The sequence below is a fragment of the Hydra vulgaris genome, chromosome 11, assembly GCF_038396675.1.
Source record: "Hydra vulgaris chromosome 11, alternate assembly HydraT2T_AEP".
NCBI lineage: Eukaryota > Metazoa > Cnidaria > Hydrozoa > Anthoathecata > Hydridae > Hydra > Hydra vulgaris.
In genome coordinates, this window is record NC_088930.1 from 40,106,217 (window position 1) to 40,120,798 (window position 14,582).

The following is a 14,582-nucleotide window of genomic DNA, read 5'->3' on the forward strand; positions in this document are numbered from 1 at the left end:
TATCAGGTAGAACGCAACTAGTGGAATCAAGAGATGATATTGATGAAATGTTTTTAGCAAACAATTCGGCTTTGTCTTTAGGTGAGGTGACAAAGCCTGAACCATACAAGAGAGGTGGAATTATAGATTTGCCCTTATTATTGATATTATTAAAGATTTTCCAGAAGTCACGAGAGCCTAATTTTTGAGATGAGATACGAGATTTCATGACCTGAGAATAGCGGGTTTTGGCGTTAGACAAAACCTTTTTACAATTGTTTCTAGCAGTAATAAACAGACGTCTGTTTTCTGAAGAATTGTTTTGCTGATAAATATGGAAGTAACGGTTTCGATTGGCAATCGCAGCAGCACAGTGTGAGGAAAACCATGGAGAAGAGTGAGGCTTGACCTGGAATCGCCGAGAGGGAATAAAAGATTCCATGCCAGCCTGAATCCATGAAGTTATGTAAGAAGCACAATTGTCGACAGGAAGACGAAAGATTTCTACCCAAGGGCCATCACGAAAAAAATCACGGAAAGAATCCCAGTCAGCTTTACTGTAGTTGTAAGAGGTACGATAATAGGGGGATTCAGGTGATGAAGAAGAAAGAGATATTAGTTTTAGAGAGATCAAACTGTGATCAGAAGCACCTAAGGGTGAATGTGGAGAAACTGAGCACTGACTAGGATCAGAAACAAGACATAAGTCGAGTAGAGAAGGTAAATGATTCAGGTTGTCTGGAAAGCGAGTTGGAAAGTTGACTATTTTAGTTAGGGATTGAGAAAGGCAAAAGTTGTGGGCTTTAATGCCTGCAGAATCACTGACAATAGAGCCAAGCCATTCAGAGTGGTGAGCATTAAAGTCACCGACAACAACTATATTAGCTGATGGATAAAGAGAGAGGGCTTGGTCAATATGATCAGAAATAACGTCAAAAAGTTTGCAGTCTTGAGATGAAGGAGAGCAATATAGAACAAAGAGAAAGGCAATATAGTGAAGTGGAGCTAAACGAAAGCACATAAAAGAATAGTCTGTGGATTCAAACCTAGTTTCACGACAAATGGTTGAGTTCTTACGAATGTAAATGCCGAGGCCATGCATGTGACTATTGGAGTCTTTACGAATTATAGGAAGATAACCATCAACACTAAGATCACAAGATGAGACAGCCGAACTCAAATTAGTCTCACAAAGAGCAAGTAGGTCTAGTGAACTTTGAAAGAGATAAGACTCAACAGAAGAAAAGTTACTTCGAAGACCACGAATATTAGTGAATGATAGGTTTAGAGAACTTGGTGATGATGATGGTTTTTTGTATTTTATAGTTTTTGGTACTTTATTCATTTTAAAATTAGATTGAAGAACTTGACTCAAAGCATAGATAGTACTCAGAACACTGTTTAATAGTCCAAGCAATTGCCTCATTACTACTAATAAACCCTAAGCCGTATCAAAGGGCTCCAAATGTGGCCCCCGCAATTCACACCAAAAGTACAAACAGGGACACCATCCATGCGCAACATGGCACTGTTAATACTTTGATATTTTTCAGCTGTTGATGGAATCAGCCTCACTGAGAGCTACCACAGAGATCGGGAAACCTGACTACCAGCCGGCCTCAGAACCATAAAACTGAGTTTTAGAGCTGTACCCTCATTAGGAGATAATATAATGAGTTGCCTAGTCATAAAAAAAGAGACACAAGCAAAACCCATGCATTGAGTCAAGAAGATCCAGCATTCAACATCCTAAACTGGAAACAATGTATTAAAAATATATCTGCGCCAGCCTAATAGATGAAGAAGGGGTGCGAGGCTGGTCAACAGATAGAATCTGTTTACCCCTTAATGGAGTAATATTACCCCTTAATGGGGTAATATTACCCCTTAGAGGTGTAATACCCCTTAATGGGGTAATAAATAACATGACCAACCAATAGCATTTAGGTGCAAATCGCTCTGCAATGTTATTATTTATTTTAATATTACATACACATGCTATAATCTATACATCACACTGTCACACATCATGTAACTATGATAATGTAATTGGTAAACAACATATATGAGTTTGATGTAAATAGTTGCAAAACTACTACACTACTAGTAACTGTTATAATTTTTATAAATCAGATATTTCGTTTTCTAGACTTTGAAAAGTGTAAAATCTTTGATTACATTGTCAAAGTAAACTGAATTAAGCATATCTGCTCGATGCAGAGTAGAGACAAAGAGTCTAATCTCTCCTGCTTCATTGTTGTTCTAAATGGGTATTTGAGTCTCTTAGGCTGTGAAAAGGATCGCTTAGCAGAAACATTTGTTAGCTTGCTGGTAAGGAAAATGCGAAGTGCAATATCCAGGTTTTGAAAAACACTAAAAAGTTTATCTTGAATAATGACATCATACAGTTCAGCATAAGTGAAATCACTTTTGTTCCCCTAAAACTTTGAGCTGAGGTACTTATGAAACTGCTGCAGTACTCCAACAATGTGCAAGGTGAGATTTTCCTGGTAAAAACTGATTAAAGTATGACAGCCTTTAAAATACTTTTCTTCGCTTAACTATAGGTTATTGATGACTGAAAACTGTGCTGACACATCTTTGTAAACTTTACTTCTTTTTACCATTTCAGTCGTCAGTTTGTCAATTATGCTGTAGAATGTAAACACTCTAAATATATCCCTGGCATTTATATCTTCAAAAGCATCAACTGCTAAACCATCATCAGCTTGCTTTCTTCTTTACCTTATACAATTCTTCGATTGCCTTTAAACAACATCTGGTAGTATTTCTTTGGCATCCTTCACATATTTATCAAAGCGGTCCCTCATGTCGGTCAGATAAACTGCCAAACTCTAATAGAGATTTCCGCCCACTGCCAAATTAAATTCTTCGTGTTGCAATGCAGTACTTGTTTTATAAAAATGTTGCAGTATGTACTGCCAAATTACTAGCATCAACACAAACTCCAATTCCATCATTTTATTAGCTGAACTTGTTGCCACTCGCACAGTGTGACCTTTTTGTGACTGATCATTAGCAATGCTCTCCAGTGCATCAACTATTTCTGAGAAAGATTCCGGAATAGCACTAGTTGCAGCTAAGTGTGCTTCCCATTCAGTATCTAAAATGGGTTTTAAAAACCTTATCTTGTACATGAGATTTCAAGACATCCCACTACACTGGTTGCTACAAAGGCTGCATGCCTTTGTAGCAACCAGAAATATTTGCTGCGTTTTCGCACGACTGTCTTCAAAACTTTGAGAAATCAATTTCACATACTTCACACATGTTCTGCAACACACGTAAGTTTTTAGAAATATAAAATTATAAAATTTTTTATAATTTTATATTTTTTTACAACAGATGTAAAAATAACAATTTACCCTTTTCGTTTTTTAGGTGGAAAAGTCATCTTTGACCTGTCAATGTCAAAGTTAATTTTCTGCCTGAGGTTAACAACATCTGTTTTTTCAACTTAAATAGAAAAAGATATACTAGTACCGTGCAAAATGTGGTTTGATTCAATTATTAAATCGTATTTCTTTGAGTTGAACAGGTTTTTTAAGCTTTACACGGTTAAAATTTGGGCCAAAGTCACTACATTTTACGGTAGCTTATGCAAATGCAACTCTAATGCGAAATTTTCAATCAAATTATTAGATAATGTATTGTTATCAAGTATTCCAGTTATGTGAATGGTTTTACGTTTATGACACATATACTTTTTATATATATTTTTATAGTTAAAAATCATCAAGTATACCAACTTGGACACAATCCAGTAGGATATCGGCTATCAGCAATGTTACAATTCAAAAAACAGTATTTCACATTTGTGACCATAAAAAAAGTTCCGTGTTTTTTTAAATTACGGTCGGTATTAGTCCAGGTTTTTTTTTGAAGAAGTCTCTAAATGCCCCGTATTTTTGAAAAACATCGGGTTTTTTATCAATAAATTAAAAAAAGTCTTTTACTATTTTCAACTCTATTAAACACTACAAAATGTTATTATTCAAGTTTAAGAATATTTAATCATACTATTTAAACACGATATTTTTAAAATATATTCACTAATATTCACTTGTTTGATATTTGGCAGAGCATGGAGCTGCACAAAGTCGTACATTACATTCTACACTCATTTCTTGAATCTTTTCTAACTTTGTGTTTATAACATACCACACACCTTCTCTGGGCATTATTCTTCCATTAATTTCATTAACCACTCATCAAATATATCTTTTCATTAATCATTCATCAAATATGAAATTTTCGATCTCTTTGTGAATAAATATTTGGGTATTGTGGTTTATCCTCCTCCATATGGCCTCTAAGTTCCATATAGAGGCCACATACCCAGGCCAGCAAAGACAAGTTCAGCTCACTAATGAGCATCATCACCAGCATCGCTGACCAAGAGTAAGTGAATTTAGGAAGAACGAAGTAAGTTATAGTGAAAGTCAGAAGAAGTCGAGTTAGAAAGATAACATAGAGCAAGCGGACAGATATTGCACGAGGTATTAGAATGTGCAATTCAAACTATACACATAACTGGCTTTAGCTACTTGATGTGTATTTGTGAGTAAATATTTGCTTTTTTGATGATTGTTGCACTGAAAGAACTTCCTTATCTGCCGTATTTAAAATTGAAGTGAACACGTGTAAAAGTGCATTATTGAAACAAAAGCTTTGTAATTATGTAGTAATAAACTTTGTGACAATTAGATGTATAGCACGAAGGAAATATGAGGAAATCCTTAAAACCGTAATACTACGGCATGGACATTTTAAGTTTGCGTAATAATACGGCATGGTTAAAGGGTTAATACTTTTGTAAAATTAAAAGTAAAAAAAAAATACACGGCTGTTCAAAAAAGCAACAATTGCTGCCGCTTATTCACTAGTTGCTGCTTGACTGGCTTTTTTTCGACACCCTTGTTTTAACACAATCGATTAGAAACTTAAATACAAATACAACATTTGGAATTAATAAAAATGTTAACTTACAAAATTTAAAAAAATCATAATTTCTGAATAAATTAATGGGGGGATTAACTTCAATATTTTAAATGTCATTATTTCCAGTTGTGAATTGCTTCAAATAATGCGTCTTTTGTCAGTTTAAGTTTAACTTTTTTATTTTATTTTCATTTTGTTTTCTCATCGAGGATTTTGTAATTTCCTGAAAAAAAAAAGACTCAAGTAAAACAAAAAAAGATTTTATTTAAAAAATGGCTTGACAGAGTTATCCACCTATACATCGATTTCAAAAATATTTTTAAAAAATTTAAATAAAATATACCTTTTCCGAAGCCATACAAAAAATAGATTTACTAAAACAGGCCAGAGCATCCATACAACCATAAACTTGGATGGAATATATTTTTGCCAGAATAAACTGGAATCCTTTCAAACATACAAGTTAATATGATTCTAACGTTTTAATTTGAAAACTATGATACAAAATTATAAAATAATATATACCTGGATAGCTTTTAGTGAACGCTCAATCGAATCCAATCTGTTAACAACATTAAGCAAGTTTGTTTCCATTCTTTCCAAAGCTTGAACGATTTTCAAGCCCAAACTATCATCACTGCTGCAAGAAGTAAAAGAACTCTCGCTACTACTGGAATCACTGTGATCAGAACTTGATCTATCTCTAACTGTTAATGATCTTTGCAATGAAATTTGACCTGTAAGTTTTAACTCTTGACAGTTCTGATTTTTTTTTTTTAGAAAAAACAAAATCAAAAAGTAAAATAAACAAAAATTGTAAAGATAAATAAAAACCTGTTACAATTGGACTTTGATGAGTTGAAATATAATTAACTGCACCATTTGTATTATTTGAATAGGTTGAACAGTTTGGCTTGGAGTTTCCTCTGTGTGTGCGTGAATGTGATTTTACATGTCTATATCTGCTATTATAATTTTCACAGTTTTGATTTTTATCATTTTTCACTTTGGTGTTATTCAAAGAATGACAAGAACTTTCATTGTTTATACATTCAAAATCACTAGACTTTTTTCTGCTAAAAGTTTGATTTGAAACGTCATTTCGTGTACTTGTGCTTTTATCTCTTAAGATAATCTCATTTTCTTTATGTTCTAACACTGAAATTTTAGTAAGATCAGTAAAATCATCGGTAATTTCTTTCTTAGAACAAACAGCAAGAAGCTGAAAAAAAAAACAACTTAACTGAAAAAATATCAATAGCTCAATTTAAATTTATTTCTCACTTAATATCCAATTTCAGTTTAAAAACTTGTTAAAACAATGAACGCTTACTTGGTCAGGATCTAATGAGTCACAATATATTTCATCATCACTCTCTACAATTTCTTTGATAATGTCTGAATAAATAAAGAACTAAACGTAAATTTTAATTTTGGTTAAGATTTTTATATACTTAGCGTTTGTATATTCTACATTTTTTATGTTCTGTATTTGAAGAAATTTATTATGGAAAGTAGATTTTATCCAATTTGACCTATTCAATTTCATCGAGGATTGAAGACCTAAAGTTATAATTGGGCACTTAAGACCTGCTTATACAAAACAGTATTCAAGACAATTACAATTAATCGAATTTCATGAAACCAGCCAATTTTATGATGCATGGTTTAAATTGACAAACTATGATCAGTATTATTTTGATATAGTAACATAAAGTACAGAATAAAGCAGCATTTTGATATGGTGACATATAGTATGGAATAAAGCAATATTTTGATATGGTGACATAGAGTATGGAATAAAGCAATATTTTGATATGGTGACATTGAGTTCAGATATTTAACAAACAAAAAAAAAAATAAAAAAAGGATTTTGACATATTTTTAGATATTCATCAGTAATTTTTATCAGCACTTAATAAAATCAGAAGTTTAAGGGTGTCTTACAAGAGTTATATTTTATATTTTGTAAAAAGTATTATTAAAAATCACTTTAAAAAAATATTTTTTTTAGAATTAAAATGATCAAGCTATGAAATGGGTAATTCCATGTCAAATGACCTAGGTCATGGCACCATACATCTCAGACTTTGCTGATTTTTATACAGTTAAAAGTGCAAAAAAAATTTTGGTTTGTACTTGTTCCATTTTATTTAATTATTTACCAAGTAAAATAAAAAATTTTTAAAGCTTCAAGATTGTTTTAAGATTTGCTTAAATGCGCCAAAGTATACGTATGCCCAGTTGTTGTTACAGGTGCATTAATGATAAAAATCATGTTGGTAATTGGAACTCAACACTCACCTGTTCTAAATGGCCAGAAAAGTTTTTGAAAAGGACCATGAGCTCAATGTTTTCAATATTATTTATCATACCAATCCAATAAAACGTATCATATTTACACAGAATAAATTCACCAAATTTCAATGAATAGATTTTAATTAGCTGATTAGGTTGAATACTTTGAATACCAGAAAAAGAAAACATGCCTGTTATATTAAACTCTTCACTTGTTCGTTTAAGGCTAACAGTATCTATAGATTTTAGTTCCAGGAATTGTTATACTTAGCTAAAAACGTTTTTTCAAAGTGGCGTGCAATTCTATCAGTCTTTCTTTTATCAATCTTGAAAAAAATATTCCCTTTAATTCGATATCTGGTCATTTATGGGCTAGATGGTCATTGCAGTTAATCGTTTTACAGTGCCACCAATACCATCATCATATGGTGACTTTCCATGAATTGTAGCAAAAAATGTCCACTCTGCATCAATGTCAAAATCATCTTTATGGAAAGTTTTTATACTGTGCAGCACAACCATCTGAAAAATAAAGAATCTTCAAAATATTAGGATGATTTTCTTTTAAATAATTAACTATTTGTGTCTAAACATCATACTTTTTACATTTTCTGCAAAATAACCTTAAACAATCTTTTAATTAAGATAGTCTTTTACCAACTCTTCTTTTTGTTGCTTTAGGTATCTTGCTTGACATTTTGCAATGTAGGAACGAGCTGTTAATTTGTTGATTGCTTCTGATAACATCAATTTGTATTCTTTAAATGTTGTTCTTTGACAGATTGTTGTTGTTCTGTCTGTTTTCTTTTCAATTCAAAAAGTTTTACATTACACAATGAAACATTTTTTACCCATATACTTGCAAATCAAAAATCTTATAGACATACTTTCTTAAAACATTTTAAGAAAGATTATTGAATACAGAATGTTAATAAATCGAATGAAACAAATATAAACCTAAAAAACTTTTTGAAAACAATATTTTCAAAGTAATCTTTATTAAAAATGCAAAAAAACATTTTTTTTGTTGAGAAAAGTGGGGCATCTCCCCCAGTGCCCCAGCCCTCTAGTAATATGCCCTAAAAATAATTCAAACACATGTTCAGTAGGACTACACAAATGGGGAAAGTTTTGGAGTTCCAGTTTGTCTGGAAAGTAGTGAAAAATCACAAGACTCCACTACAAAAAAAGTGGGGACTATGCCCCATCATCCATATATAGAAATCCATATACTTGCAGATCAAAATCTTTATATTTTTTGAAAGTCAATGAATATAGAATGAGGTGTAATAATTTTTTTTTGATATCATCAAGGCCTCATGGGTTTTTTGAGCATCAAAATCAGGTATATAAAAATTACCTAAACTTATTTAAATTAATGAATACAGGTACAATACAAGAGGGGCCTAGCTAGCATCTGTTAAGAGTGAAATGGGCATATTTCAGGATCTTCTTGGAGCCAGAGGCTAAAATTTTTAAGGAATTCTTATTTTACTAAGTACTCTCAACTGTGTAAAAATCAGCAAAATCTGAGATATAGGGTGACATTTTTAAAAATTTCTAGAGCATTTGATATGGAATTACCTAAATATTATAAATAATATAAATTATACATAAAAAGCTTGCAGACCATTAAAACTATAAAATTTGTAGACTAATAGATCAAAACAGATGTTCTTTTTTCTCTGTGGAGCAATTTTAGATTTTTTATAGAACATATAATTTTTATATAGAACATATAAGTTCAGTCAAAATAACCTTTATATAAATCAACTTTTAAAAAAAGTCAAAATCAGTAAATCATTGAAGTAAACAAATGGATTGGAGTTAAAATAAAACTAAAAAATTCAATTAAAACTTTAAATTCAAGCCAATATTGACTCTTTAACAAATCAAAAATAAAACTATATATAGTTATGTATAGACATTATATATGTATGTAAACAGTTCAACTGAGAATTGGATTTAGTAACTTTCTTGTCAAAAAATAAAAAACAATAATCAAACCTTCTACATCACAACTATCACGTAACTCATCCTTAACAACATTCTCCTTGGTTTGATTGTCAACAATATTATCTTTCACATCATTATCAATAATGACTGAATAAGGTAATTGAGTGTTTTCATGGAAACTATTTTCATGTACTTTAACACCATTATGATTTCCATTTGTCATTAAAGCATAACTAGAACTATTTAAACCATTGCTTAGTTTATCTCCAAGTTTTTTATTTTCTTCTTTTTTCAAAATACTTATAAGTTTTGGAGTCATTGTTATATTTGTGGCTTGACAGAATGGGATCAGAAGATCATAATATTGTTCAGCTTGTTCTTCAAATTCTTTTGTTTCCATGAAACGAGTAGAAACCTCCTTGATTTTATTTATATACTCTTCCATTGCTTTTTCTCGCGGTAAGTTACCAAGCTGTGACCACGCATTCCATTTTGCATAATTTACTGGTTCCCAAAATCCGGGACGAGGGGAAGTGCAAGGACCAAACTTTGCTTGCTTAAAATAACTGTAAATCTGAAAAAAAAATATAAACAAGTAAAAAAATTTTATAATATTTATAAATTTATACTTCATAAACTTTTTGACCATTACAGTAACAATAACCAAATTTATTCAGCAAAGAGAATAAAAAAATACCAAATGAAAATTTTATTAAAACACTGATTGGGGAGGAATGTTTTAACATACCAATACCTGATATATAACTATAGAAAAAGAAGTTATAATAAAATGCCACCAGTTGTAAAATTATCAACAGTATCAAAAGTTATCATTAAGAAATGTTTTGCACCCTGTAATTTTTGTCAAAGAAGCTGGATTAGATATTGACACAACTTATCAGTCATTAATATACAACTAAACAAAACATAACTTAGCTCAACTTAAAACATGAAAAGTAGAACTTTTATTTTAGACCCAAGCTTCTCCAGACTATCACATTAATTGCTTATTTTAAAACTGTCAAGTGAACAAAATTTGCAGCAACTTGAATGTCATAAAACTATGAATAATGACATAAAGACCTTAAATTCAAAGAGTGCCTTTCCTTACTAAAACCCCTAGTTAATGTATGCAAATCTCACAGTTTTAACGGCTATATCAGTTCAATGTCTACCAGCATGTAAGTACACTTTACTGTGCATGAATATAAAAAAAAAGTAGAACCAAAGTAATTTAAAAAAATTCTATTTATCAATAAATATAAAAGATTAAGCATTAAAGATGCTACCTTTGTGGTTTTTAAAAAACATTATTATTCAATCTACTCCCGCATTTAAAATAATGGTTTTAAAACTTAAGTGAGAGTTAAAAGTCAAACTATTTTTAAAGTAGCAAAAAACTTTATTAAAAGATATAACCTAAAGTCAACTTACACATTCATAAAGGTAAGACATATTTTGATTTTGAAACCTGAATTTAACAATTTATAACGTAAAATTCTTTAGTTTAGCAAAGGTCCATCAATTTTTACAATTTATAAAAAAAAAAAAAATTTAAAATGTGACATAAATTTCTTAATCAAAATTTAGTGTGATATAAATTTCTTAATGAAATAAATTTCTTAATCAAGATTTTTCTCAACAAAAAAAGCCAAAAACAGATAAAAAAAATGATTACCTTTGCAGCATCACTATGAGAAGGCTGAAATGAACCTAGATAAAAAAATTATATATTTTTGTAATTCTATTGTTAGAGATTCCACAGCACAATGAAAAATATTTGAAGCTTGACAAAAAACATGTAATTTTTATGAACTTTACTCTTTTATATTTTTTTATAACTAAACAAGAACCTTGGGGTTTTTGCATCAATTAGTTTGACTCGACCTTTTTCCAACCATGCATAGAAAGTACTAAGTATTATATGGCTTTACTTATAAAATATTCATGTCTTGAAACTACTATTAATAAAAATACTTGCCATAGGAATCTTTTTTCAAAAGAAGTTATTAAAGGTAAGGATTCCTGAGTACTAAAACACATTATATCTATTTGAAACTTTCCATATAGATTAAAAAAGGGATGAGGAATCTAATGGAATGTGAAACCTTTACAACATTTATACAAAGTTTCTTAGTTCTCAGCTATTATTTAAAAAAAAACTTTTTTAAGGTTTCCTGTGAAAAAAGCAAGTACACCCTTTCCTCTATTTATTCATACCAAGTATTTATTTATGTTTTCTTGTAGAATTGGTACTTAGAATTTTTGTGTAGAAATCATGTATAATATGTTTGTTTTTTTCATTTACATATTGTTTGTTTTGATTTTTGCAATTGCTTTTTGATGATTTCTTCTTTTATTTAGGTCCAATTACACAGCCAATTTTAATAAAGTACAAGACGTTTTGTCAAAAAATCATCAGCTTTCCAGCACACAAAATGCAATAAATTTGGATCCATTTTATTAAGTTGAAAAACCCCTGTTTTTTTAAGGTACTTTAAAGCTCTATTACAAAGCTCTAAATTTTTTTTTCATATTTTTTTATTTTTGCATCTAGCTAAAATTTGTAATAGTAATCATTCCAGAAGATTTTTTTGTTATTATACAATTATGTTAATAATATATAAATATGTTGATAAAAAGATTTTCTGGAATGGTTACTTGTGCAAACTTTAGCTAGATGTAAAAATCAAAAAAATATTTAAAAAAAAATTATAATTATTTCTTTGAGTAAAACATTTAATTCTTAAAACTATTTAGATACTTAATTTTGAATTCAAGATGCAGATAAGATGCTGTTCTGAAAAGTATTATTGCTTTGGTTGTTGACTACATGAAAATGTGTAGGAGTTGTTACAATTTACTGAATTATTTAATTACACAGAAATACGGTAATTAACAGATTTTAACACAGTTTTTAAACTTCACACACACACACATACACACACACACACACACACACACACACACACACACACACACACACACACACACACACACACACACACATATATATACACACACACACACACACACACATATATATATACACACACACACACACACACACACACACACACACACACACACACACACACACAGACACACACACACACACACACACACACACACACACACACAATTTATTATTCAAACAGATTATTATTCAAAATTATAACTAACCTTTTTGAGGAAGAGACTTGACAAGCTGAACAGCCAAATTAAAGGTGCATTCTATTTTATTTTCTGATTCAGCAATTATATCCTTCATATCAACGAAATGGATATTAGTTAAGCTGTTTTATTTTTATCTCATGGTTGCCATTGTTATGACTTTTGTTATGGAGCGCCATCTCAACATTTAAAATCGCTAATTATCATATTAACCTCGCCGTTTTATTTTCGCTTTGGTTAGCAAAACCTTTGTTTCGCAAAATATCGTCCTCCTCACAGATCATCCGAAAACTACGTCATGCAATTTTTGAGAGTTTTCGAACCCTAACACCCTTTATAACAAATCGTAACAACATTAGCAAAAAAAAAAGGTTAATAAAAACGTTCCGAAAAAAATTTTTATCAAAAGTTACGAAAGCTTATAGTTTTACTTGCACTATTTACTGCTTCAATCAACTTTTCATCTGTTAAAATTACTGTGCTCATTAAGCTTTTATCTGTAGAAATAGCATCTCCAGCTAATTTGAATAGAACGAAAAGATTATCAAACATTTCTATCTGGTTTTGAAGCTCTTTAAAGGGGTATTTGACTTTGTTCGAAATGGCCGATTTCTGCTGATCTTCCAAAGTTCCTGCTTTCGCAAAACAATTATCGATAGTGGAGGTTTTCACTTTTTACCATGCAAGGTCAACATTTTCATTGCCTCTAAAATTGAAAAAACCATATCATCTTTTATTTTATTGATTGCTACTACCAGTCTTTGAATTGCCGAAATTCTGAAATAAATTCTAAAATTCTGAAATCGATTGAAGTTTAGATCTGATATTCGGTGGTTAAAAAAATAAGCTCAATTAATTTTTGAATAATCAACCGTCGGATGTGCTGGTAAGTTATCTATGATAAACGCAACTTTCTTCTATTCTATTCTAACCATAGGAATTTTATTACCCGCTGCTTTGCTGCGGCAATCCCAGTAAGACGAATTTTACAGTGCTTTTCCCCTATACAAGCCTTTGATCAAGCCAAGATTAAGTAACTTAATATGATGAATACATAAAAACTGCTTATAAATTTCATTAATAATAAACCTGGATAAAGCCGTAGAGAGATTTGTTTACGTCTTTGGCGGTTAGCGTGGTTATTTCAGCCTCGCAAGAGTTGCCTCACCAGACACCGTCTTGAAAGAAACATTATACCTTTTTTTTTTAGTTTAGAATATATTTTGCTGTTTAATAAAATAAGTTACATAAGATTATCACGTAATAAAATATATAAACAAATAAGACAATTTAAAAAACAGACCGGGACTCAAAGAAGATATGGGTGATACAATACCACCACAATCTTTTCATAGAGCTCCTTGAAAAAATAAAATGTCGTCAAAATGTTCAAATAAACTGCAGATAAAAGTAAGATGTAAAAACTTCAAATTTAAATACTCAAGGATTTAAAATATATACACGATTGCATAAATAACTACAAAAGATATGTACAATTAATTTTTCAAAGAATAAAAAAGTAAAACTATTTTGATAAAACTTAACGGAGTTCTTGTAATTCCTCCGAATTAAAAATGTGTTTTTTTGCTAGCAACTTAAATGAGTTTAATGATTTTACCATATTATCTTTTTTAGCTTCTTTTTTTTTAAAATAGTTCCATATTTTTGGTCCGCGAAATGCTATTGAACACTCTGTAAACTTGTTTAGTTTCTTAGGCAACTTTAAAGAAATTTGATTGGTTTGTTCTAAGGAAATACTTTTCATTTATATTTTTTTAAAACTTACAATTAAAATTTACTGGAGTTAGGTTATTTGTAAACTTATACATAAAAATTAGGTGTTGATAAATATTTATTTCATAAATGTTCATCATTTTCATGTCAAGCATTAAGGGTTTCGTGTGCTCCCTTCTTTTTTTTCCGTATATAATTCTACACGCATGTTTTTGAGCACTAAGTATTTTTTTAAGTTTAGTAGTTTGCGTGCTGCCCCATGTAATATTGGCATAACTGATAAAACAATGAATTAAAGAGAAGTAAATTAATTTAAGACATATAATATTAACATAAGGACGAACTCGGTACATCATGCCGATGGCTTTACTAACTTTTGATTGTAAATATTTAATATGGGGAAGCCAAGATAAATGCTTGTCCACAAGTATCCCTAAGAAATTTAAAGAGTCTTTCTGTTTTATTACTTTATTATTTAA

At 30.3% G+C, this 14,582-nt stretch overlaps 1 protein-coding gene across 1 annotated transcript; it reads right to left on the bottom strand.

Moving 5' to 3' along the window:
- Positions 1-4,948: 4,948 nt before the first annotated feature.
- LOC100206315 (acyl-CoA-binding domain-containing protein 5A) lies at positions 4,949-12,599 on the bottom strand. Its single transcript, XM_065811064.1, has 8 exons — positions 12,379-12,599; positions 10,874-10,908; positions 9,247-9,769; positions 6,275-6,339; positions 5,776-6,163; positions 5,467-5,678; positions 5,285-5,388; positions 4,949-5,164 (listed from the first exon to the last, which is right to left on the bottom strand). The coding sequence occupies exons 1-8, from the start codon at positions 12,464-12,466 to the stop codon at positions 5,143-5,145; spliced, it is 1,437 nt and encodes a 478-aa protein (XP_065667136.1). The 5' UTR covers positions 12,467-12,599; the 3' UTR covers positions 4,949-5,142.
- Between the last annotated feature and the right edge of the window lie 1,983 nt (positions 12,600-14,582).